We start from the raw sequence: 23,251 nt of genomic DNA on the forward strand, positions 1-23,251 counted from the left end.
GGAGGTCACTCAACTGAGGTCATTCTTCCATTTGACATTTTGATATGTGCATCATTGGATAGAAAACTAGCATCCCAAAGCCTCACCTACATCATTCTGTGTAAGTATTTGGCGGTTAGAACCATCCAGGTTTGCAGTTTCAATAACAGACATTTTGGCATCACACCAGTACAGCTTGTCCTCGGCGTAGTCAATAGTTATTCCACTGGGCCAAAGTAAGTCTGAATTTGCTATAATGACACGCTCTGAGCCTTGTAAAGTAGATTTTCCAATATGTGGATTGATCCCTAGGTTTGTCCAAAACAGTTCCCTTTATTGAAGGAAAACAAAGTAAATCATTGCATTTTTTAAAAAAATCCTTTCACGTTGCAGAACAAAGAACACATAAAAATCTATATCTGTCAGAGTGAAATATAAACAATATCCATAGGTAATAATTTTGTGTTTTAAAATCCATCGTTTATCCCTCAACCATGATTAAAATATAGGAGGCAAAAGTCATTGGACAATTACCGGATTTATGACTGGAACAGAAAATGAAATTTATTTAGAGGAAATGCCTCATGGGGATAAAAGAAAATCAAACATCTAGCTAACTATCTGGAGAAGAGTCAAAGAGCATGTGCTCTGTGCATGGCTGTCTGAGAAGAAAGGCAGAAGGAAGTGACCTCCGGTTACCAATCTCTTAAACAAAGAGCAGGCAGAATGATGAACAGACAGAACATAAAATTTGTTATGTTTAACCATTTACCATATTTTTCAGAGTGTAAGACGCACCTTTTTCCCCCCTAAAAGGGGGTGAAAATTTAGGTGCATCTTATACACTGAATGTAGCCCCGCCTACCCACTAGCCCCCACCCTTTGGCCTCTGCCTCCCAGCAGTTACTTCCTTGCAGCAAGCAGCAAGAAAAAACAGCTCCTTTCAGCTTCAGCACATCCTAATTAGCACAAGTTGATTGGATTGGCCTCCCAACTCTCAGCTGTTTTGTTCTCAGCTGTTTTGCGCAGGGCTCTGATGCTTGCTGCAAGGAGGTAAATTGCTGGAGCAGATTTTTTTTTCCCTTGTGCTAATCAAGCTATGCTGAAAACGAAAATGAAAGTAAAGCAGGCTGCTTGCTGTTTGCTGCAATGAGGTAAAATTGCTGGGAGGCAGAGGGAGATTTCTTTTTTTTCTTTTTCTCACCAAAAAAGGTAGGTGCGTCTTATACGCCGAAAAATACGGTAGTTGTGTCTGATTCTTGGTGACTCTACTGGCAAGTGCTCTCCATAATACCCTCCAAAAACAGCTTCTTTCAGTTGTTGGATGTTCAATTTTGTCATTGGTGGGATTCAGCCGATTCGCACTGGTTTGGGTGAAGGGGTTGTTAAATTGACCCCCCCACCCCATTATCAAAGTGGATCCTGGGCGCTGTGCTGCAGTAGAGAAACAGGCAACAGAGTGGCCGGCGCAAGGGAAGGAGAAGGCTGCTTTCCCTCTTTCTTCTTCCTCCTCCTCCTCCTTCCCTTGTGCCGGCTGCTCTGTTGCCTGTTTCTCTATTGCAGCATAGCGTCCAGGATCCACTTTGAAAGTGGGGGGAGTAATTTAACAACTAGTTCGCCCAGGGTCAGGTTGGGCCACGCCTCCCACGACAGCCAACCTGATGACCCTGGGTGAACCAATTGTTAAATTATTTGAATTCCACCACTGAATTTTGTACTAGATTTTTTTTTTTTAATTTGATTTATATGCCGCCCTTCTCCGGAGACTCAGGGTGGCTTACAACGCGCTAAGCAAGATTTGATGTTATTAAGTCAGCATGTTCTTTGCCTGCCCCTTCTTCTTGTTCCACTAATCATTTCTAGCATCGCTGACTTTTCCAATGAATTTGCATGCATAACATGGCCAAAGTAGAGCAGACATAGTCTTATGATTTTAGCTTTGAGTGATGTGTCTGGTTTTGTACGATTTAACACCTCTCTGTTAGTTACTCTGGCTGTCCATGGTATACGCAGTAATTTACACCAGTATCATAGTTCAAAGGTGTCAATTCTTCTTCAAGCAGCCATTCTTAGTGTCCATCACTCACACCCATATATCATTATTGGGAAGACTATTGCTCTAACTAGCCTGGTCTTGTATGTATGAACACAGAATAAATAACCGTTTATCTATATTCTACTTCTGCTTTGTGGTCAGTAGCTCATGAGGTGCTAAAGAATTAGAAGCCATTGGATCTGCACCTTCAATAACTTTTTTTTTGTCTTTTAATGATCCCGTAATCCCTTGCATCAGGGTTGAGTTGGGGCAACTGAATGGAGCTGAGTGTTTACTAGCCGGATGCTCATCCTGTCGCCAATGCAGAGTTCACAGCAGCTTTATTCTCATTGTGCCCAGAGAGAGAAATATCTGCCTCTATCTAGGATCGAACTCATAGCCTCCTAATTGTGAGGCAAGAGCTCCACCTCTAGGCCACCCCCCCCCCTCCACTCAATCTGCACCTTCAATAATTATACCTGCAAAATCTCTGCACAGATAAAATAGTTGCAACAGAAGCAATGGTTTCACAGACTTTATTCTTGGGTGTCTATATCACCCAATAATAGTTTGAAAACAAATTTGACTTGATATATTACCGGGTAAATGGATGAACAGCAATTCCTTGAGGATGGAACGCCTTCTCCTGGATGATTATTTTTCTCTGCATTCCATTTAGATTACTACTTTCAATACTACATTTCCTACAAGTAGATACACAGAATGGGGTTTCATATTGCAATAACTTTAATCTGTCACTTTACTTGCCTCCTTCGAGTTGATTCTCTTATACCATGATATTAATTAAACATTTTAAACATTTCTCCTCAGTTCTATCTTCTTCTATTAACAGAAGTTGTAAACTGAATAAGAACTGAATAGGACCAGGAGTAGGAGCAACCAGAATCCATAAATTAAATTAGTAACTTCATGAAAAGCATCTATTATTATCTGTACGTCTTCAAGTCAATTTTTGATTCCTGCTGACTGCCTGGACTAGTCCCTGTGGTTTTCTTGGACAAGATTTTTCAGAAATGGTTTCCTATTGCTTTGTTCTCAGGGCTGAAAAAGAATGACTGGTCCAAAATCATCCAGCTAGTTTTATGCCTACGGCAGGGGTAGAACTCAAGCTATCCTGGTTTCTACCTTGGTGCCTTAATCTTTAGATCAAACTGGCTTTGTAAACCAATTGTTGTTGTTGTTGTTAGTTGCGAAGTCATGTCCGACCCATTGTGACCCCATGGACAACATTCATCCAGGCCTTCCTGCCCTTTACTATCCTCTGGAGTCTATTTAAGCTCACGCCTACTGCTTCGGTGACTCCATCCATCCACCTCGTTCTCTGTGGTCCCGTTCTTCTTTTGCCCTCAATCTTTCCCACCATTAGGCTCCTCTCCAGTGAGTCCTTCCTTCTCATTAGGTGGCCAAAGTATTTGAGTTTCAACTTCAGGATCTGGCCTTCTAAAGAGCAGTCAGGGTTGATCTCTTCTAGGACTGACTGGTTTGATCACCTTGCAGTCCAAGGGACTCGCAAGGGAGTCTTCTCCAGCACCATAGTTCAAAGGCCTCAGTTCTTTGGCACTCAGCGATTCTTATGCTTCAACTTTCACAGCCATATATTGGAACTGGGAAAATCATAGCCTTGACTATACGCACTTGTGTTGGCAGGATGATGTCTCTGCTTTTTAGTACGCTGTCTAGATTTGCCATAGCTTTCCGCCCCAGGAGCAAGTGTCTTTTAATTTCTTGGCCGCAGTTCCCATCTGCAGTGATCTTGGAGCCCAGGAAAATAAAATCTGTCACTACCTCCATTTCTTCAAAACCAATTGTTACTATAGGCAAATACAGCAATTGCTAACCTGTTTCTTAAGAAGGCAGTATTTTTTATGGTTTTGTTGATATAATCAAAAGTGTTCCCTTCATATGTGTAATTCCTGGAAGGGAGATCTGTGAAGTGAATTAAAAATAACATCTCGGACACAATTGATTGGGAGTGTTTTTTTTCTAGTGATGTTCCTTGGTTTCCTGTTTTTACGAAAGGAGATACATTCACTGTTCAATAAAGAAATTGCATTATATGAATGCTTCTGGTTAGCATATTATTCAACAAAGGGTCTCTTTGAGTCTTTTTTTAATCTCTAAGTCTTTCTATTATGACTAATCTTAAGTACACAAATGCATGCTACCATTTCAGAAACATTTCAGTTTCTTTCTTTCTTTCTTTCTTTCTTTCTTTCTTTCTTTCTTTCTTTCTTTCTTTCTTTCTTTCTTTCTTTCTTTCTTTCTTTCCCACTTGATTAGTTATCACCATATTTTTTTCACTACCAGTAGGTGTCCTACAATATTTATGCAAAAAGCATACCTGGAGTCAGTCCAGTACAATTTGCGATTAATCCAATCCAATGCTAATCCTTCTGGTCTTTCACTTGCGTCACATACAACTTTTTCACGATTGGTGCCATCCAGATCAGATCTCTCTATACAGTTCAGGTCTGTATGGGTAAAATAAATCTGTAAGAAGAAAACCAAAGGTTTATAGATGATTATAGGTGGTCCTCAACCTATAACTGCAGAATTTCTGTTGCTAAGCAAGTGAGTTATTAAGTGAGTTGTGCTCAACCTTTTTTTGCCATGATTGTTAAACAATTCATTGCAGTTGTTTACAATGAATCAAGTCAGGGGTGTCAAACTCAATTTCATTGAGGGCCGCATCAGGGCTGTGGTCAACCTCGGGGGGCCAGGTGCAGGGGTGAAATGCTCCCGGTTTGGACTGGATCACCCGATCCGGTAGCGATGGTGGCGGGTGATTCGGAGAACCGGTAGCAAAAATCTGTGCGCCCCACCACCACCACATGCCCAGCTGAGCCACACGATCATCAGAGGCTTTTGTTTTTAACTTTTAAAAGCATTTTTTCTACAACCTCTTCCGCCAAAAAATGCTTTTAAAAGTAAAAAAAAAAAGCCTCTGATGATCGCGCGGCTCAGCTGAAATCATCAGAGGCTTTTCAAAGCATTTTTTTCTGCAACCTCTTCGGCCAAAGAGGTTGTAGAAAAAATGCTTTGAAAAGTTTTTTTTAAAAAAAGTTGGCCACGCCCACCCAGTCACATTACCCCCCATCAAGCCATGCCCACAGAATCGGTAGTAACAAATTTTACATTTCACCCGTGGCCGGATGGGCATGGCCAGGTGGGTGGGCATGGCCAGCTTGATGCCACTCCCCAAACTGCTGGCATGTTTCCGCTTTTCATTGGGTAGACTGGGCCAAAGGCGCATTGGCTAGACTGGGCTGAAGCAACGCGGGTAGACTGGGCTGAAGCAATACGGGTAGACTGGGTGGAAGCAACATGGGCTGGCCCCTTACATTTTCCAGGACGGTCCCGTGGGCCAGATCCAGCCACATTGCAGGCCCGATGTGGCCCATGGGCCTTGACTCGAGTTTGACATCCATGAATCAAGTGATTGTTTAGCTAGCAAAGCCAGCTTCCTCTCATTGGCTATGCTTATCAGATGCTGACTGGGAAGGCTGCTGAAGGATGCTGCAATAATTGGAAATACATGCCGGTTGCCAAGCACCTGATGTTTGATCACATGACTGTGGGGATGCTGCAAGGGTTGTAAGTGTGAGGACCACCAGTCATAAGTCACTTTTTCAATTATTTTGTAACTGAATGGCTGTAAGTTCACTACCACCTGTACTATAATTCTTAGCTGGGGATAGGATTTCTTCTCTCACAACTTTCACATTAATGACATCTATTTGAGCAAATAAATAAATAAATAAATAAATAAATAAATAAATAAATAATAAAGCTACATTATTTACAAAGTTGAGATTGTGTTTGTCCCAAACCTATTGATATACAGATAGTGTTTAATCAAGGTGCTAAATGTGTGAATATCACCATGTGTGAATATCACCAATAAAGCCATGGTGGCGTAATGGTTGGAATGCAGTATTTTTGGCTAATTCTGCCAACTGCCAGCAGTTTGATCCTCACCAGCTCAAGGTTGACTCAGCTTTCCATCCTTCAGAGGTCAGTAAAATGAGGACCCAGATTGTTGGGGGCAATATGCTGACTCTGTAAACCACTTAGAAAGGGCTGTAAAGCACTGTGAAGCGGTATATAGAGTAAATGTAAATGCTATTGCTATTGCTAATAGAATCATTTACCGTAGTTAGTATGTTTAAAATGTGGCAAGTTTAGGTGTGACATTTACAGGGGTGGGATTCAGCCGGTTCGTACTGGTTTGGGTGAACCGGTAGTTGTGACCTGCAGGTGGGCCCGCCCACCCTCCCGCCTTTCCATCCCGGCGCTATGCCGCCCTACTTAGCTGCACACGCTCACATTTTTGGTGCTGGAGCGAACCAGTTGTTAAATTATGTGAAGCCCACATATGTCATGTGAACATATAAATGCTGATAAGTGCTCATTGTTTTAGGAAATCCAAGTCATTTGGCCCAAGGCATATAGCAATAAGAAGGACTTTATATATATCATGGAGCACTATGAACTGAACAGTTAAAATTCAATGCAGTAAGAGCATTGATCTTTGCAATATTTTGAAATCCCCCTGTCTAAAGAAAAGCCTTACCTTACTTTCCATCGGATCCCAGTCCAGACCTAAGACTATTCCCATCTGCCAGCCCAGGACTCTTGAGTATTCCGTCCCATCAAAAGCAATGCTACGGATATCTTGACTGTTCGCAAACAACAGAAACGGCTTTGGTCCTGTTTGTAATAAATGTAGTAACATGTTAAGTCTTCTACTTCAACACTCTGCAGATAAAAATGGAAAAAAGCAAATTGTAGCATGGGCTTTCTCTCTTTTCTTCTCATGTACAATCCTTACATGGCACTAATCACAGATTACATTAACTACAAAATGATTATAAGAAACCAAGGTGATAACCTGCCAATAAATTTAACATATGCTATATGGGACAGCTGCTTATATCTTTCAAAACAAGTAGATGAATATTACTACATACTTCCATTTTTTTCCTCAGGAGAGGAATTACCTGCATTAGATATATCTTGCTCTGAAGATATGCCAGTAGTACTTGGCTAAAAGAAAACTTCATAATAAATTTAAGTAGAACATAAATATAAGTGTAAATTTTTCCTTAGCCAGCCCCCCTCCCAAAAAATACCCTATCAATTTCAGTCTTTTATTAAACACCAATTTGTGACTCAATAATGCTTCCCATATTAAGCTGGACTATTTTGCTTAGCTATGCCTTCAATTCTGTCCTATCATGGATATCTACAGGGTATGTTTTTTTTAAAAAAAGGTGAAATATCAGCCCCCATTTGTATTAATGGAAAAGCAAATAAAGAAAATCGTCCTAGATCTCTTTAAGATCCATCTAAGCTTATATTTAGCCATACATTTTAGCAAAATGCACCATGTGCTAGAGCAGTTTATTTCAGAACAACCAGAAACACCAGTCTGGCATTACATGAACAGATGCACCTGCAAAAAGCACTTGTCCAATCCCTTTTGCAACCCATGCCAAAATGTCCATAAATCAGTATCCTGTTACTGAGAGAAGGGTTATTCCTGCATCAGCCTAAATTGGCCTAAATTGGAGGCAGAAAGATTATCACAATGTCATCTACTATATCTTCAAGGATGATTCATAGATTGTATAGATCCACTATACATAGATCCACTGCAAAAATTGTGTGAATTGAGTGAAGAGGGAAAATCCTATATGATATCACTACATGTCTTTTAAAAGCAATTTATGGGGGAATTTTCATGTCTCAGTTAGAAGAATATGAGGACGAGTCCAACGATCACAATACTTACTTAAAGCAGCACAATGTCTTTTGTCCTCCTGGAGATCAAAGCCAGGAAAGCAACCACAATCCCAGGTTGTTGGACTCAAAGATGTACAAATCTGGCTACAACCACCATTATCAGGTGATGTACAACCTAAAACAGATTCACTTTTTAAAAATGGATATTCATCTAAAGTCACTGCACGTCTTAGACTGACATGAAATAGCATGTTTCGTTCTGCTGAGCTTCAGTAAGTATTATAGTAAACATCTTTTACAGATGATCTCTAGTTGAACTATGGCTGGTGGTTATTAATTTAGGGACTCCCAGGGTAGATGGAGATGGAGATAAGGACCCTCTATATCTCACTGTATTCCATCAGGATGTCAATAACAAAAGAATATTCCAAAGGAATTCTGCTTCCTAAATTGTCTGTCTTGGGCAGTAATTAATATGGGTCAATAATGGATAATAGGGCAGTTTTAAAGTATTTCAAACATTTATATCATTTATATTTATATTTATATCATTTAGATCAGCCTCCTCCGACCCTGGTGTCCTTCAAATTCAGTTGACCACAACTTCCAAATTTCTCACTCAGCATGAAACTTTCTTCCATTAGATTATATTTCTTCCCAATTTGGGTTTTTGCTCCCTAATGTGAAAGCTTAAATTATCTCTTGTTAATATTACAACAACATACTTGATACCTCTTCTACTTCTCACCAGTCATATCTCTGGATATCTCACGAAGGATTTAAATAGTTTGGACTTTAACAGCTCAAATTTTTATTTCAAATAAAGAAAAAGTTTATCACAATTTATTACTGTACAGATATGATAAAATATCCAATAGTAGCATTTATATTTCAAACGATGGGTAGCTTACAAAAATGTTTGCTTCCTACTCCTAGAATGCTGTATGAGAACTCCTGGCAACGCATACTCTTTACTTGTAAATCTCAATGTCTCAATTTTTCTACCTAAAAACCAATTGTGGCGTATAGTAAACATGGCATGAATGTCAGCCAACTTTTTCATTCCTTTCTTCTTTTTATACCTTCTAACAACCTTATTTATTCAAAAGTTCTTTAAAGCCTGCAAATAGTTTTAATTGACACTAATTTTCACTCTTATTTCACAATAAAGATATTATACCTTTTGATTCCCCCATCCCCAGCAGATTCCAACTGCTTTTTTACTGAAAGAAGGTAAAGAAAATGGTTTAAACACTATTGTTTTGCCAGGCTTGGATTCTTCTAGGTATGTTGTGCTTCTATAACTCCTGTCCAGTACCTCATGTTTAACTCAGGAGTATAGGGATTATACTCCTTATATTATTATAATTATAGGGATGCAGTGGCTCAGTGACTAAGACGCTGAGCTTGTCAATCGAAAGGTTGGCAGTTCAGCGGTTCGAATCCCTAGTGTCGCATAATGGGGTGAGCTCCCGTTACTTGTCCCAGCTTCTGCCAACCTAGTAGTTCAAAAGCACGTAAAAAATGCAAGTAGAAAAATAGGGACCACCTTTGGTGGGGAGGTAACAGTGTTCCATGCACATTTGGCATTTAGTCATGCGGCCACATGACCATGGAGACGTTTTCAGACAGCGCTGGCTCTTCGGCTTTGAAACGGAGCTGAGCACTGCCCCTAGAGTTGTGAACGACTAGCACTTATGTGCAAGGGGAACCTTTACCTTTATAGGAATTAATCAAATATTTCCAGTGCCAGGTTGGTTCAACACCGGGCTAGAGAAAGCTGAAATACAATACTAATGCTAAACACTGTTAATTATAAAATATTATCCTATTTCAATGTCTAGCATTTGTCATCTACAGCATAATTTTCAGAAAAAGCACTGAAAAATAATTATATTTGTTTACCTGAACATGTTTTTCCATCGGCTTGGAGAACTGATCCTTCAGGACAAAAGCAAATAGGCCCTTCGGGTGTCTGTCCACAATCATAACTGCAGTGAATATAATTGCTTGAACAGGAAATCAGTTCTACGATGCATTAAAAAAAAGAACATGTTTTTAAAAAATGATAGAAATAAGTTGGAGGAATTCAAGCAAGAGTTAAATACAAGCTACTTGCTATGTGTTATATCACTGATATTATTTCCATCCACTCCTTTCCAGTACTTATGTCATATAGGCCAAGAATTGCTAACTTGATAGGTATTTTTTTTAAAAAAAGAATATATTTCCACTTTCTAAAGCTAAAAACAGAGCAAGCCAGTTAGGTAAAGGCTTCTCTAGAGAAGGGGTGTATAAGTGACAGAAAAAAATTGACAAAAGGTAAATATTTAATAATTAAACTAATAAAGCATGACTAAAAACATCATGAGAAAGCTTCTTCTCATTGTACCCTCCCCTTCCCTTTTATTTGTTTCCTTGTTCATTAACCGCTGATGTAACTTTCTTTTAAAATTTGAAGAATTTTAAAGTACCCATATTTTTTGGACTATAAGATGCTCTGGACTATTAGACGCACCTAGCTTTTGGGGAGGAAAACAAAGGGAAAAAACTGTCTTGCCTCCCAGCATCCATCCGGTATTCTGCCAACCTAGCAGTTTGAAAGCACATAAAAAATACAAGTAGAAAAATAGGGACCACCTTTGGTGGGAAGGTAACAGCGTTCCGTGCGCCTTTGGCATTGAGTCATGCCAGCCACATGACCACGAAGACATCTTTGGACAGCGCTGGCTTTTCGGCTTTGTAATGGAGATGGGCACCGCCCCGTAGAGTGAGGAACGACTAGCACATATGTGCGAGGGGAACCTTTACCTTTACGTTTACACAAGCAACATTTTCACTGGTACTGTGTCATGAGACAGAGCCTCATGTTGGACTGTCAGCTTATAAAAGTTTATAAAAGAAATCATGGTGGCGCAGTGGTTAGAATGCAGTATTGCAGGCTAACTCTGCTTACACTGCCAGGAGTTCAATTCCTTTGATCCTGACCAGTTCAGGGTTGACTCAGCCTTCCATCCTTCCGAGGTCAGTAAAATAAGGACCCAAATTGTTGGGGGCAATATGCTAACTCTGTAAACCATTTAGAGAAGGCTATAAAGCAATGTGAAGCATTATATAAGTCTAAGTGTGATTGCTATCATAGTCCACAAAAGAAGGGAGAGCATAAGAAAGTTTCAAAGGTATACAACATAGTTTTCCAGAGAGTAAAAGAAAAGAAGGAGAGAAATACAATAGAGTTTTGCAAGATTCTATTGTGTAACCTTAGAATAGATTTAGTACTTCTGGTTGTGCGTCTTCTCTGGACTCATTCTCTGATTGCCAGTGAAACAAATGCAGCTGGAGACAAGGATAATTTTCAAAGGAGATACACAAACCTTGTAAAGCAGCGATCTCCAAATTTTTGAGCACCAGGGACCTGTTCTGTAGAAAACAATTTTTCCGTGGGGTCCTGTGGTTTCGCATGCTACCTAGAACCTGCAGATGCGCAGATGAAACTTCACTCACTTGTGCAGCCCAGTTCCTAACAAGGACGTTGGGAACCCTTGTTGTAAAGGACAGGGCTGTTTTAAGATTTTTGAAGAGATGTCTTGTTCACACTAACATATTGTCGCCGCCTGTTCTGACCTAGGCTCCCTTAAAAAGCAGGAAGCAGAGTCTTGTTCCTGGCAAGACCTCTTTTATTTACATGACTGTGAATTACTTTCATTCACAGTCAGCAAGACCTGTCCAAACAGTCTTTCAGAAGAATATTTATCAACACACCTTATCTCGCTTGGCAAGCTGCCACATAACTTGTTTCCAAACACAGTACAAGGCACAACTTGGCACAGAGTCTCTCAGAGTCAAGGAACTAATCAATTGTTTTCTGCAAAAGCCCACTCCCTATTTGCTCTTTTGTTTCATATGGGAGGGGCCAATCACCTCCAAGGTGTGGCTTTACTCCCAAGTCGACCCTGCTTTCTGAGTTCTTCTTGTCTTCTGGCAGCTCTGCACATGCACACACTGGGAACAGGCTTGAACTGTTCCTCTGGCTCACTGCTGTTTAGCTTCCGTTCTGCCTCCAACGTAGAGCCCTTGTCTGAGCTTTCCCCAGCCCCCAGGACTGGCCCAAGTTCCTCCCCAACCTCCTCACTGTCCGACTCTGCTGTCAGCTCTGCTGGGCGGCAGCGGGCCACAACACCGCCCTTTCAAATGCTATGCACGCTGCTATTGTGTACGATCAAAAAGCATTCTTAGAAACACTGTGCTTAAAAGCTAGTCTTCTGCTTTTCACCATGCTAACTTCCCATTTAATTTTTGATTAAGAATAATCAATAGAGATAATGTTTCATTGCTGCCATCCTCAAACATCACAATTTGGCAGTAATTTTTGTATACACTCTGGGGAGCTCACGAGGCCTGGAGGCTTAAACTGCACGTCTCTGTACTACATGAAAAAAAGATTAATGCCCTTGTTCATCCAACAGCTTGCCCAGGGGAAATGCCCCTCTATTATTTGCACTGATAATGAAAAGATTCAGAAAACTCAGCTTTTGTCCATCTCGCTATATCCCTAGATAATCTTCTACCAAACTATTTCACAACATATCTCAGTAGTGATACCATCTTATATTAGAATCCTGCAGAACAACAGAATCACAATTTAGGATATGGTGAAAATATATGAAATATCTGGGAAGAGTAAACAGAAACTACAATGCAGTGGCAATATTTTGAGGATAAGCGTCCTTTTGTGAATAAGCCAACCACAACTTTGTTTTTTTAATCTTGATTTTTAGAGATGCAGAATTTATCATCGGGCTATAATGGACAAATTCCATAAACCTAAGCAAGTTTGCCTAACTTTATCTTGACCAATTTTCAGTAGCAAAAATGTTTACCAAATTTGTTTTGTATTTCTTATCCCACATAGTCAGTATGAAATCAACTATTTCTAGCTGGTATGGAGTCAGGTTAAAGAATAACCTTAGATATCCTCCTACAGTGAAGTAACAAGCAAGTACTAGAATGGATAACACCAGATATGTGTTCCATATACTGGAAGACAAAATCACAAAACTGTGTCTCACTTATTTTGGCCATGTCATGCGGGGGAATTCAGTGGCGAAAGCAATTATGTAAGGTAGCGGTAAAAGAAAACCACGTCACAAAGGACGCAGTGGCTGGACACCATTAAAGCTGACATTAACCAGAATATACAACAACTCAAAGAAGTAGTGCAAGATCGGAAGCTGTGCAGAGACCCGGCCAATAGAATCGCCAAGAGTCGGACATGACTGAATGGATAACATCTCCTTATCATCATTTATTTGCTTTCTGCCAGGACTCAAGGCACCATATGGAAACATCTGCAGACATAGACTCTAAAACTGGAACAAATTAAAGTTTCCTACAGCTGTTTTCTGGGATCCAGGGGAGATAGTCATTCATTTTACAGAAAATAATAAAAATCATCTTAAAGGTATACTACATAATTCTGATTAAGTCACAGACTTAGTTTTAGAGTATTAACGTCTTAGAACTAATAGATTCAAGTAATGGAGCAAGCAAAATCATTCGTGTGTTATTCGTTATCTTATTTCCATTTGTAGAATGCTCAATAGAAAGATCACTTACAAATTTGTATTAAGACCAACTATATTCTCTTAATTTTATTTAAGCTGCTGAGAGGCTTAGATACTGATTATAAGAAAGTACTAGATTGTTGAAGGATTGATTTACAAGTCATTTTCAAGATGCAAGTCACAGTGGTTTATCTGTTTTTTGTTTTCTCACAGGTGGTCAAACAGGCTACAATTAAAATCAAAGAAGAAAGAAAGAAAAATTGAATAAAAGAAAAGATATCAATAGAGTAAAATAAAGTTCTAAATCAAATGAAATTTAAGAAAGAGACACGAGATATCAATAAAATAATATCATTATATAAGGTGAGAGAAATATTGTATATTGAAGAATATAGGATATTGATATTGTAACAATTCAGATATTATAGGTAGATGTTATAAAGATGATGTTTGTTGTAAATTGTTTTACTTGCATTTATAAATGTATTATGTGGTTTCTTAAATTAATAAAAATTTTAAAAAATTAAAAAAAAAATTTAACCTCTTCTTCAGTCACTCCTCTTCAATATTCATACTAATGTAAAGCTTTAGGAATTGAAGAAATAAAATAGCACCATTGGCAGCTATATGGTATATCTTTACTGTAATATATAGCTAAAAAGGAGAACCTATAAGGAACTTATTTTGAATTGGTTTATCTATGTTTACTATTATCTATCTCAGTTGTTGCAGATTTGCAATTTTGGAACATTTCAGCTTTAGCCTTACTAGATAGAAGCAGTAATTCACTTAGGATGAACAGCCAAAAGTATCCCACCCAAGTTTGATTTATACAGATTGTATTCTCATCTTCATTCCTCATGGTTTCTCCCCTAGTCATACGTGGAAATGAATGAATCTAAGGGTATATTTTTTGCTAATGTCCTCTAGGATTTGGCCAAAATTAGAGGTGAGAAGTACTATATTTCTCTCAAATAAGGTAATTAGATGTACCAAATAATTATTTTGACATCCATAAATGGGGGGAAAAAGAGAATTTCTACCTTTGACAGGAAACCAGGGAAAAGAATACACTTTTATAGAATTAAAATGTATAAAATCATATAAAGAAACTGCACAGCATAACATTTGCAGCGCTATAGGGCGCTAAGATTATTCTGCTTAAATCACAAGTTGCTTGGGCCAATTTTTCAGAGGAGAAAAGTAATGATGTTGCAAAATGAAACAAGTTGAACAGAGTAATATATAAACATTTTTGAAATCTTACTTGTGCTAAGATTAACTGTGGGCTTAATTGAGATTTTTACCAGGAAATTGTAAAAGGCATGCGGTGGCTCAGTGGCTAAGATGCTGAGCTTGTCGATCGAAAGGTCGGCAGTTCAGCGGTTCAAAACAGTGTTCCGTGTGCCTTTGGCATTTAGTCATGCTAGCCACATGACCACGGAGACGTCTTTGGACAGCGCTGGCTCTTCGGCTTTGAAATGGAGATGGGCACTGCCCCCTAGAGTCAGGAACGACTAGCACATATGTGTGAGGGGAACTTTTACTTTTACCTTACCAGGAAATTGTACTTCCAGTGTTTGTAGACTGCAAAAAAAAGTATGTTGTTGATCAACTGTTCATCCCTGGTTTAAGGAATTCCGTCAGATGAAAGCTCCCTTTGCAGTCTACAAATTAATAGCTCTTACCATTACAAAGTGTCTCTCAGTATTTTATGAAAATCTACTTTTACACAATTTCCATTCTAGTTCCTCCTCCAAAGCAATAGCAAATAGCTCATGTCTTCTGCACGATAACCTTTCAGATATTGGTCTACTGCTATTATGTCTCCCCTTAAACTTTTTATTCCAGCTTTCTTTGCTGTTCATCATAGAATAGAATAGAATAGAATAGAATAGAATAGAATAGAATAGAAGAGAAGAGAAGAGAAGAGAAGAGAAGAGAAGAGAAGAGAAGAGAAGAGAAGAGAAGAGAAGAGAAGAGAAGAGAAGTGAAGAGTTGGAAGGGACCTTGGAGGTCTTCTAGTCCAACCCCCTGCTCAGGCAGGAAACCCTATACCAGTAATGGCTAACCTTTTTGCCATCGCGTGCCAAAAGCGGGAGGAGCACGGGGGGGTCATGGGCGCATTTGCCCACACCCATAATGCAATGCCCCCTGCATGCCCTGCTTCCGCGCCTGTGCCTGCTCCTCCCCACTCTATCCCAGCCCCCGCATATGCACGTGCGACCCCCCACAACCCATTTTGGGCCTAGTAGGCCTCCCTAAAGCCTCCTGGGGACCAAAAGCAGGCCGTGGGGGTGTGTGCCGCATCCTCCTGCAGCCCGTTTTGGTGTTGGGGGGTGCTGCTTCCCTCCGTGCTCCCCCCATACCTGCGCATGTGTGTATGACCCTCATCCCTGCACATATGCGTGCAACCCCCATGCATGCACATGCATTTCCCACGTGCACCCCGTCCCCGCACCATAGACCCAAAAATCAGCTGACCAGTGGGAGGCGCACACGCATGCGTGGTGCAGCTGAGCTGGATGATGGCTCACGTGCCCACAGAGAGGGCTCTGCATGCCACCTATGGCACACGTGCCATAGATTCACCATCACATCCCTATGCCATTTCAGACAAATGATTGTTCAATCTCTTCTAAAAAAAACTTTCAGTGTTGGAGAATTCACAACTTCTGGAGGCAAATTGTTCCACTGGTTAATTGTCCTATCTTGATTGCTTTTCTGTTGATGCACTCATTTGTCAGTCTGTTTTAAAATATGATGCTTGAAGTTGAACCTGGTATTGCAGTGTAATGCAGATAAAATAGAAGTTTCTTATTTCCTGTGATCAGTAACCTAATTGTCAAATATCACATGGGGAATATAAGAGAAATTATTTGGAAAAGTTTGTGGAAAAAATTGTAGGATGCTACCTACCATAGCACGTTTTCTTATCAGACAAGAGAATAAAATCTTTTGGACATGTGCAATAATAGGATCCAGGGATATTCACGCAGCCCAAGGTACAGCCATGATTCCATAATGCACATTCATTGATATCTGATAAATTTAAAAATACATAAACAATTAGGTTACATATGCTTGTGAGTTCTTAATTGCAGTAAGCTATTATAACAATAATTAATGCAATAATGTAAATTAAATATCTTGTGATATCTAATTACATAATTAATTACAGATATCTAATTATGTTACAGAATTATTCTTCAATGTAAAGACCAAAAAACCCCAGATCAATATATTTATTTATTTATTAGTCACATTTTTATGCCGCCCAACTCCCAAGGGACTCTGGGCAGCTAACAACAAAGAATAAAACAATGCGAACAATATCCCATACAAAAGTTTAAAAAAACATTAAAACTGATACATTCCAATTCGTGGCAGGGTCTCACAAGATCACCGTAGTGAGATCAACGGCCCCAGGCCTGACGGAAGAGCCAAGTCTTCACCGCTTTCTGGAAGGCCAGTAGGGTGGGGGCAGTCCGGACCTCAGGGGGTAATTGGTTCCAGAGAGCCAGGGCAGCCACAGAGAAGGCCCTCCCCTGCGGACCTGCCAGCCGACATTGTTTAGCTGATGGGACCCGGAGGAGACTGACTCTGTGGGATAGATAGATAGATAGATAGATAGATAGATAGATAGATAGATAGATATAGATATAGATATATATGAAGACATATATATTTGTTTATGTAAGTTTTCACGGGTATGTATGTGTGTATAGAAAGAAACCCGAAATATTAACTATACAGACATATATATATATATATATGTCTTCTTAAGTTTTCGCGGGTGTGTATATGCAAAAAATTAAAATCTCGGGTGTTTTCCCACGTCATGTTAAATAAGTTAGTTAAAATGTTTAAAATTCTGGTTAAAATCCCATCTTAAAATCTTCCAAAAATCCTTACAGAGCACTCTGCAATGTCCTTTAAAACCTTAGCTAAAATCCTACCAGTACCTTAAAAGTTTTCTTTCTAGCAACGTTTCAACAGGCTCACAACCCTGTCATCTTCAGGCTCTTGTTTAGTTTAGAAATGTCCTGAAAAACTGCTGTCCTCCAATCAGGACACAGAGTTACAGGCTAACCAGCATACATCAGCAGCAGCAAACATAGAAAAGCGACAGCTCCGACCTCACAACACACCCATAGCTTCTAAACTAAACAAGATATATATATATCTTTGGATAGATTGAAGAAAATTCAATTTGGTTATTGACATCATAAAATGCTAATATCCTGAAAAGATCAATGACAGCAATTCAGAATGGAAATGCTTTTCTAAGTAAATTAAAGTATTGGGCTGTATTTTAGTTTCTGGTTTTGGATTATTCATACCCATTGGCAAAACATAATAATCAGATTTGTGTCAAAGAGATTTCAAATACGAACTTGTATGTTTTCAATTACTCTGTCTTGATTCCAAATAATCAAGAAAATATCAAATGACTGAAATTATTAAAAGCTATCCCAATCCAGAGTAATTACAGGAGACAAAATTGTTACATATTACACTGCTTGTAAGTGTGTACTTATTCTGATAAACAGTCATGCTACTCCAAGGGAAAAGAGTATACATAAGTCAGGGTTGAACTGTCTCCTTGAAAATTTCATAAACACTCTTTAATCTCACACACATTAGAGAGACTCAACCATAATTCCAATGGGGAAATTATGAGCCTCCTAGACCAAGTTAGATACAAAAAAGCTAGGGAATTCCTAGAAGATTGGCATTCAGACAAAGCAGCCATCAACAGACACATAGAAATAAGCCATATTTACATATCATTCAAAGTCACAAAAAAGTTAAGAGAGAAACAGAAAGGCCAGAATACATCCTCTCCAGCAGCCAAAACTCAGATAGAAATTAATTCCAGACAATCTATCTAGCAGAAACAATATAGTAACCAAAGAACTACCGAGGACAAAACTGACAGAGCCAGCTACTGTACAGTATATAAACAGGGAGCAAATCCCACATTCACTCATACTGCTGATGTTACCGAGTCAGGTTATGAAATGTCTGCAAGCAAAGTCATGCTCAGAGAATACTAAGAACTCCAGACTATGCTACTTTATGCTATAATAACCTTTGGCCATCTGGATAGGATCACAGCATACCCACAGGGCTGTTCATTCTGCAAATGAATGGTAATCCATTTTATTGTATCCTGCATTACAGCTTGCAGCTATTAACCCGAATCTGAATCAGGCAAACATTTAACCATTAAAACTACTTCTGTGCTGTAAGTGAAAACTACTGTAATTTGCTTGTCACAAGCATGTTCAATGGTGCATTTTTATTTCTAGCACATCATGGTTTTGCCTCCACTGAGCATAGAGTTTACATGATTTTATCCTGAAATTTCCCTTGCTGTGAGGCCTCTTTGTAAATCTAATTTGGACGGTTAATTAGTCTGGTTGGATAAACTGAATAAGGCAGATGCAAAGACTAAAGAGTTCATCTGGACAGGGAAACTTAAGCTCCTTATGAGACTGCTTTATAAAGAGGCATTTAGCAGGAGAGAAAAGAAGAAAACAAAAGAAGCTTGAGACCAGGACAACATGACCTTCATATTTCTCTTTTTCAGTCATTTTTGCTGGAAAAAGAATGAATGGATTGCAGTCAACAAATAGTACCGTGTTTCCCCGAAAATAAGACCCTGTCTTATGTTTTTTGGAACCCTGAAATAAGTGCTTGGCTTATTGCCATACACTCAAAAGCCCGATTGGGCTTATTATCAGGGGATGTCTTATTTTGGGGGAAACAGGGTATGCTTTAAAAGCTAATGCATTATCAAGGAAAAAAACACTCACAGAAAATGATTACATTTCATCATTATATGATATTGTACAATATATGTGGAATTCAAGAAAGGAGTTGGGAAAACAGATAAAGAGGTCAGCTGAGTTACACTTAGGGGAAAATTGGCAATTGGGAAATAACTCAGCACTAACTAAAATGGAAATGGGGATCCCAATTGGGGATGTGGCCCTTTGGACATAGCTAATGGAGTAGATAACACCCAACTTCCTTCCTGTATGCATTTGCTCCCTCTCTCTCCAGCCTGGTTAATTATTATTTTATTCTGTTATTGTTTTAATTCAATTTTAAATGTATGAGCTTTATTATTTTTTCAATTGAATGTCTGTAAAGATGCCTAGAGTTACCTTTGGAGAGATGGTGGGAAGGAAGGGAGGGTGGGAAGGAAGGGAGGGAGGGAGGGAGGGAGGGGGAAGGGGAAGGGAGGGAGGAGGGAGGGAGGGAGGGAGGAAGGAAGGAAGGAAGGAAGGAAGGAAGGAAGGAAGGAAGGAAGGGGAAAAAAGAAAGAGAAAGAAAGAAAGTGAAAGAAAGAAACAAACTTTGAGGAACAAACTGAGATATATTAGAACTAATCTGGTTTAGATTTTATAAACCTGAGTCTTAAATTTCTATTAGCATATAAGGAGAAAATGTCAAAGCAAGCATGTGCACATATCAGGGAAAATAACATCGATATAGCTTTTAGTCAGAGAGATGTACATACAGTATTACTTACTCAGGAGCCCTGCCTCTTCACTGCTTACCTTTGTATTATTTCAGTAGCAGTTGTCTACCCCTAGCCCACACATGGGAAATGTACATTGAAATACTTATTTTTATTAACACGCCCCCAGCTGAAGTAAGATTAAACTACGAGTTACTTGACTTCTAAACTTAAATCATGGCTTGCATTAGCTTCCAGAACAGATTAACTCATCACACAATGCAGTTGCTCTTCTTTACATCTACCCATAGTGAGCATTTTTCAGCCCATCCCATCTGACAGGCTGTGTTTTGAAAAAAGCTGAGAGAATCTTGTAGATACTGCAAGAAAACTCCTGGAGAAAATGTGGGATATAAATCTAAAAAAGAAATAAAAATCTACTCATCTGTTACTTACAAGTAAAGATTTAAAAAGGCTACCCACAATATCTTAAATGTCTTTGCATTTGTCTAAACCAGAGGTCTTCAAACTTGGTAGCTGTAAGACTTGTGGGTGTCAACTCCCAGAATTCTCCAGCCAGCATAGTTATGCTGGCTGGAGAATTCTGGGAGTTGAAATCCACAACTCTTAAAGCTGCCAAGTTTGAAGACCTCTGGTCTAAACAAACCCTGTGATTTTCCCATGTACAGATCTTCTATATGTGATAGGATTGGATGACAGATTAAGTTATCTGTTGAAATAGGTTCTACGTGGACTACCCTTGAAAATTCTTCAGAAATTGCAATTGGTGTAAAGTAAGCAATTTGAATTTAAAAGGTCCAAAATTAGGAGGGCATCTGATGCCAGTGGTGAAAATCCTACATTGCCAATACTGGGCAAAATGTATATTCTTAATACCCAGCTTTAAATCTATAAAGATTAGTTGATTTCAATGATGGATTCTCAGTTTATAAACCTGTCAAGTTGGTGTGAAGCCCCAAACCAAGAATGATATGGAGAAATTCTTCCAAGCTGAATTCTTTATTATTTCCACAGCTATAGAAAAAATCTTGCCAGATTGAGCACTCTACTATCTGCATCTGCAATATACTTTGTGAACTATTAGGAAGGGGCTTTTCCAGGGGTGAAATCCAGCAGGTTCTGATAGGTTCTGGAGAACTGGTAGCTGAAATTTTGAGTAGTTCAGAGAACTGGCAAATACCACCTCTGGCTGGCCCCAGAGTAGGGTGGAAATGGAGATTTTGCAATATCCATCCCCCAGGAGTGGAGATGGAATGGAGATTTTTGTAGTATCCTTCCCCTGGAGTGGGGTGGAAATGGAGATTTTGCAGTGTCCTTCCCCTGCCACACCCACCAAGCCACGCCCACCAAACCACCACACCCACCAAGCCATGCCCACAGAACCGGTAGTAAAAAAAAATTGAATTTCACCACTGGGCTATTTCACCCTCTGTTCCTCACACATGATATCTGGGCTAAATTGCCCCTTATTTCTCTGGAATGTGCCCCCTCCATCCTGGGGACCCACTTCTTACAAACATTTCACCACAGCAGGAGAGTCCTTTCTGTGATAGCAGGGCCATCTCCTCCAGCATTACTTCCTGAGTGGACATACATTCAGAGCTTAGCACTTCACCCCCATCTCTTTTTATTTTCATATTTATTAACTTACTATTCAATATCAATGTCTTTCTAATGTTTTACAGTGGCACCTTGGTACTCGATATTAATTTGTTCTGACGGTATGATAGGTACTGGAAAGGACAAATTCCAAGCAAACCATGTGAATTACCATGCAATATTTTGTTTCAGCTGAGAAGAACTTTCTGTCTGTCTCTTTTCCTATGTCAACGACCTTCCCAGCATGGCTGACTTCCTGTCTGTTCCCCATAGCCATCCTCCTCTTCCTATGGCAGCATGTTGAGTACTAAACAAAGACCAAGTACTGGGACAACATTTTCACCTGAAAATGCATTAAGAACCAAATTCGACAAGTTTTGAGGTAGTTGAGTACTGAGGTACCACTGTATATTCTTCTTGTTTTGAAATTTCAATTTTTTTTTTGAAATTTTGAAATTTCAATTGTTTTGAAATTGAAAAATAAGTAATAATTATGTTTTCTATAAGAAGCATTTTTAGGCTGCATTGTGGAGCAAACATTTTCCTTATTGGGATAAGTAAAGTTACCAAGTCCTTTAGAATCCATCCTTTTGCCAATCTGTTTTAATGGGTGCACCACCAATATCTCAGTAGGTTGAGGAAATGGTTGTTTCAAGTTAAGCACAACAATATCCTTTCCAGTGTATTTATTGGCCCTCCGAATAGTTCCGGTCCTTGAGTCAGAATAGTATATATGGTCACCAAAGATAAATATGTCATAAGCTTTACTTCTGTAGTGAAATAAAACAAGTAGTGGCATCAGTTTATGAAGTTGCTCATGCTCAAGATAAGGAAAATACATTATCAATATAGCAAGGTAGTTTAGCATCTTAGAAATACTTGTATAATATTTAATTGGAATCAGTGGGATTTTACAAGTAACCTTTTCCATTTAATTCAAAATAGCAAAAATGAAGCTAACTTTCTCCTATTTAGAAATAGGATCTTTTAGTTAACTTCGGATAATTCACACTTTTGGCAAAGAACTTTTTTTCCTCCTTCTGATTTTACGTAATACTTTAATTTGGCCTTCTTTGGAGGACATACAATAAATGTGTCATATAAACAATTACTTATCACTTGAACAGCACCCCAGTAGAGGTCTGCACCCACAGACAGAGGGGCTATAGCTAATGGGTGCAATTTTTTAAAATGCCATTTTATATCCATAAACGTACCGTCCCATTTGTCTGTATAGCTTGATAAAATGCCCATTGTAGTCACAGGTTCCAAAATATGAAATTTCATTAATGGTGTCATGCTGTATCCAGAACAGCTTCACATTGATAAAGTCCAAGGAAATGGTTTTGATTTTTTCTGTGCTCCTTAGAACTCTCCGTATTTTATTTCCAACCAGATCTGCTCGATAGATGCTATCAAAAATCCCTTCCGTAGACCAAAATAAAAACCTGCCAATAAGAACGGTTATCATTATTTCAAAAATTATCAAAGCAGTTGTAAAGGTTATAGATTATTTTATTCATTAATTTGTTATCTAGTATTCTTTATTTTGTTTTCATCCAGTGCTTAATTATTAAAAATACTTATGCATCATTTGTTATTATCAACATACAAGTGGTTTACAACCCCTGCAATATGCAGAAATGTATCTGTGCATGCAGAAATGGATAGAAAAACAAATTGTTGTTTGATTAAACCAGGCATTTACTTACTAAATTGAACATATAAGGAAAGATAGGAAATATTGGGTTCATTTCCCCATTACATTTTCTCCAATCTATTACTGCATACCATTTAACTTTGAGTTTTGCTTCT

General features: G+C 39.0%; 1 protein-coding gene across 1 annotated transcript in view; it reads right to left on the reverse strand.

Annotated features, from left to right (window-relative positions):
* Positions 1 to 23,251, reverse strand: part of EGF (epidermal growth factor) — a 54,905-nt gene that overhangs the window by 21,828 nt on the left and 9,826 nt on the right. The window contains exons 5-13 of the mRNA XM_070948493.1: positions 22,654 to 22,884; positions 22,004 to 22,206; positions 16,264 to 16,386; positions 9,686 to 9,808; positions 7,830 to 7,955; positions 6,609 to 6,745; positions 4,377 to 4,525; positions 2,614 to 2,718; positions 87 to 310 (exon numbers count right to left, since the gene is read on the reverse strand). Of these exons, the coding sequence (XP_070804594.1) occupies positions 87 to 310; positions 2,614 to 2,718; positions 4,377 to 4,525; positions 6,609 to 6,745; positions 7,830 to 7,955; positions 9,686 to 9,808; positions 16,264 to 16,386; positions 22,004 to 22,206; positions 22,654 to 22,884 (1,421 nt within the window). The remainder of the gene's footprint in view (positions 1 to 86; positions 311 to 2,613; positions 2,719 to 4,376; positions 4,526 to 6,608; positions 6,746 to 7,829; positions 7,956 to 9,685; positions 9,809 to 16,263; positions 16,387 to 22,003; positions 22,207 to 22,653; positions 22,885 to 23,251) is intronic.

The sequence above is a fragment of the Pituophis catenifer genome, unplaced genomic scaffold (assembly GCF_029215685.1).
Source record: "Pituophis catenifer annectens isolate HBS135680 unplaced genomic scaffold, rPitCat1.0.hap2 SCAF_8, whole genome shotgun sequence".
Classification (NCBI taxonomy): domain Eukaryota; kingdom Metazoa; phylum Chordata; class Lepidosauria; order Squamata; family Colubridae; genus Pituophis; species Pituophis catenifer.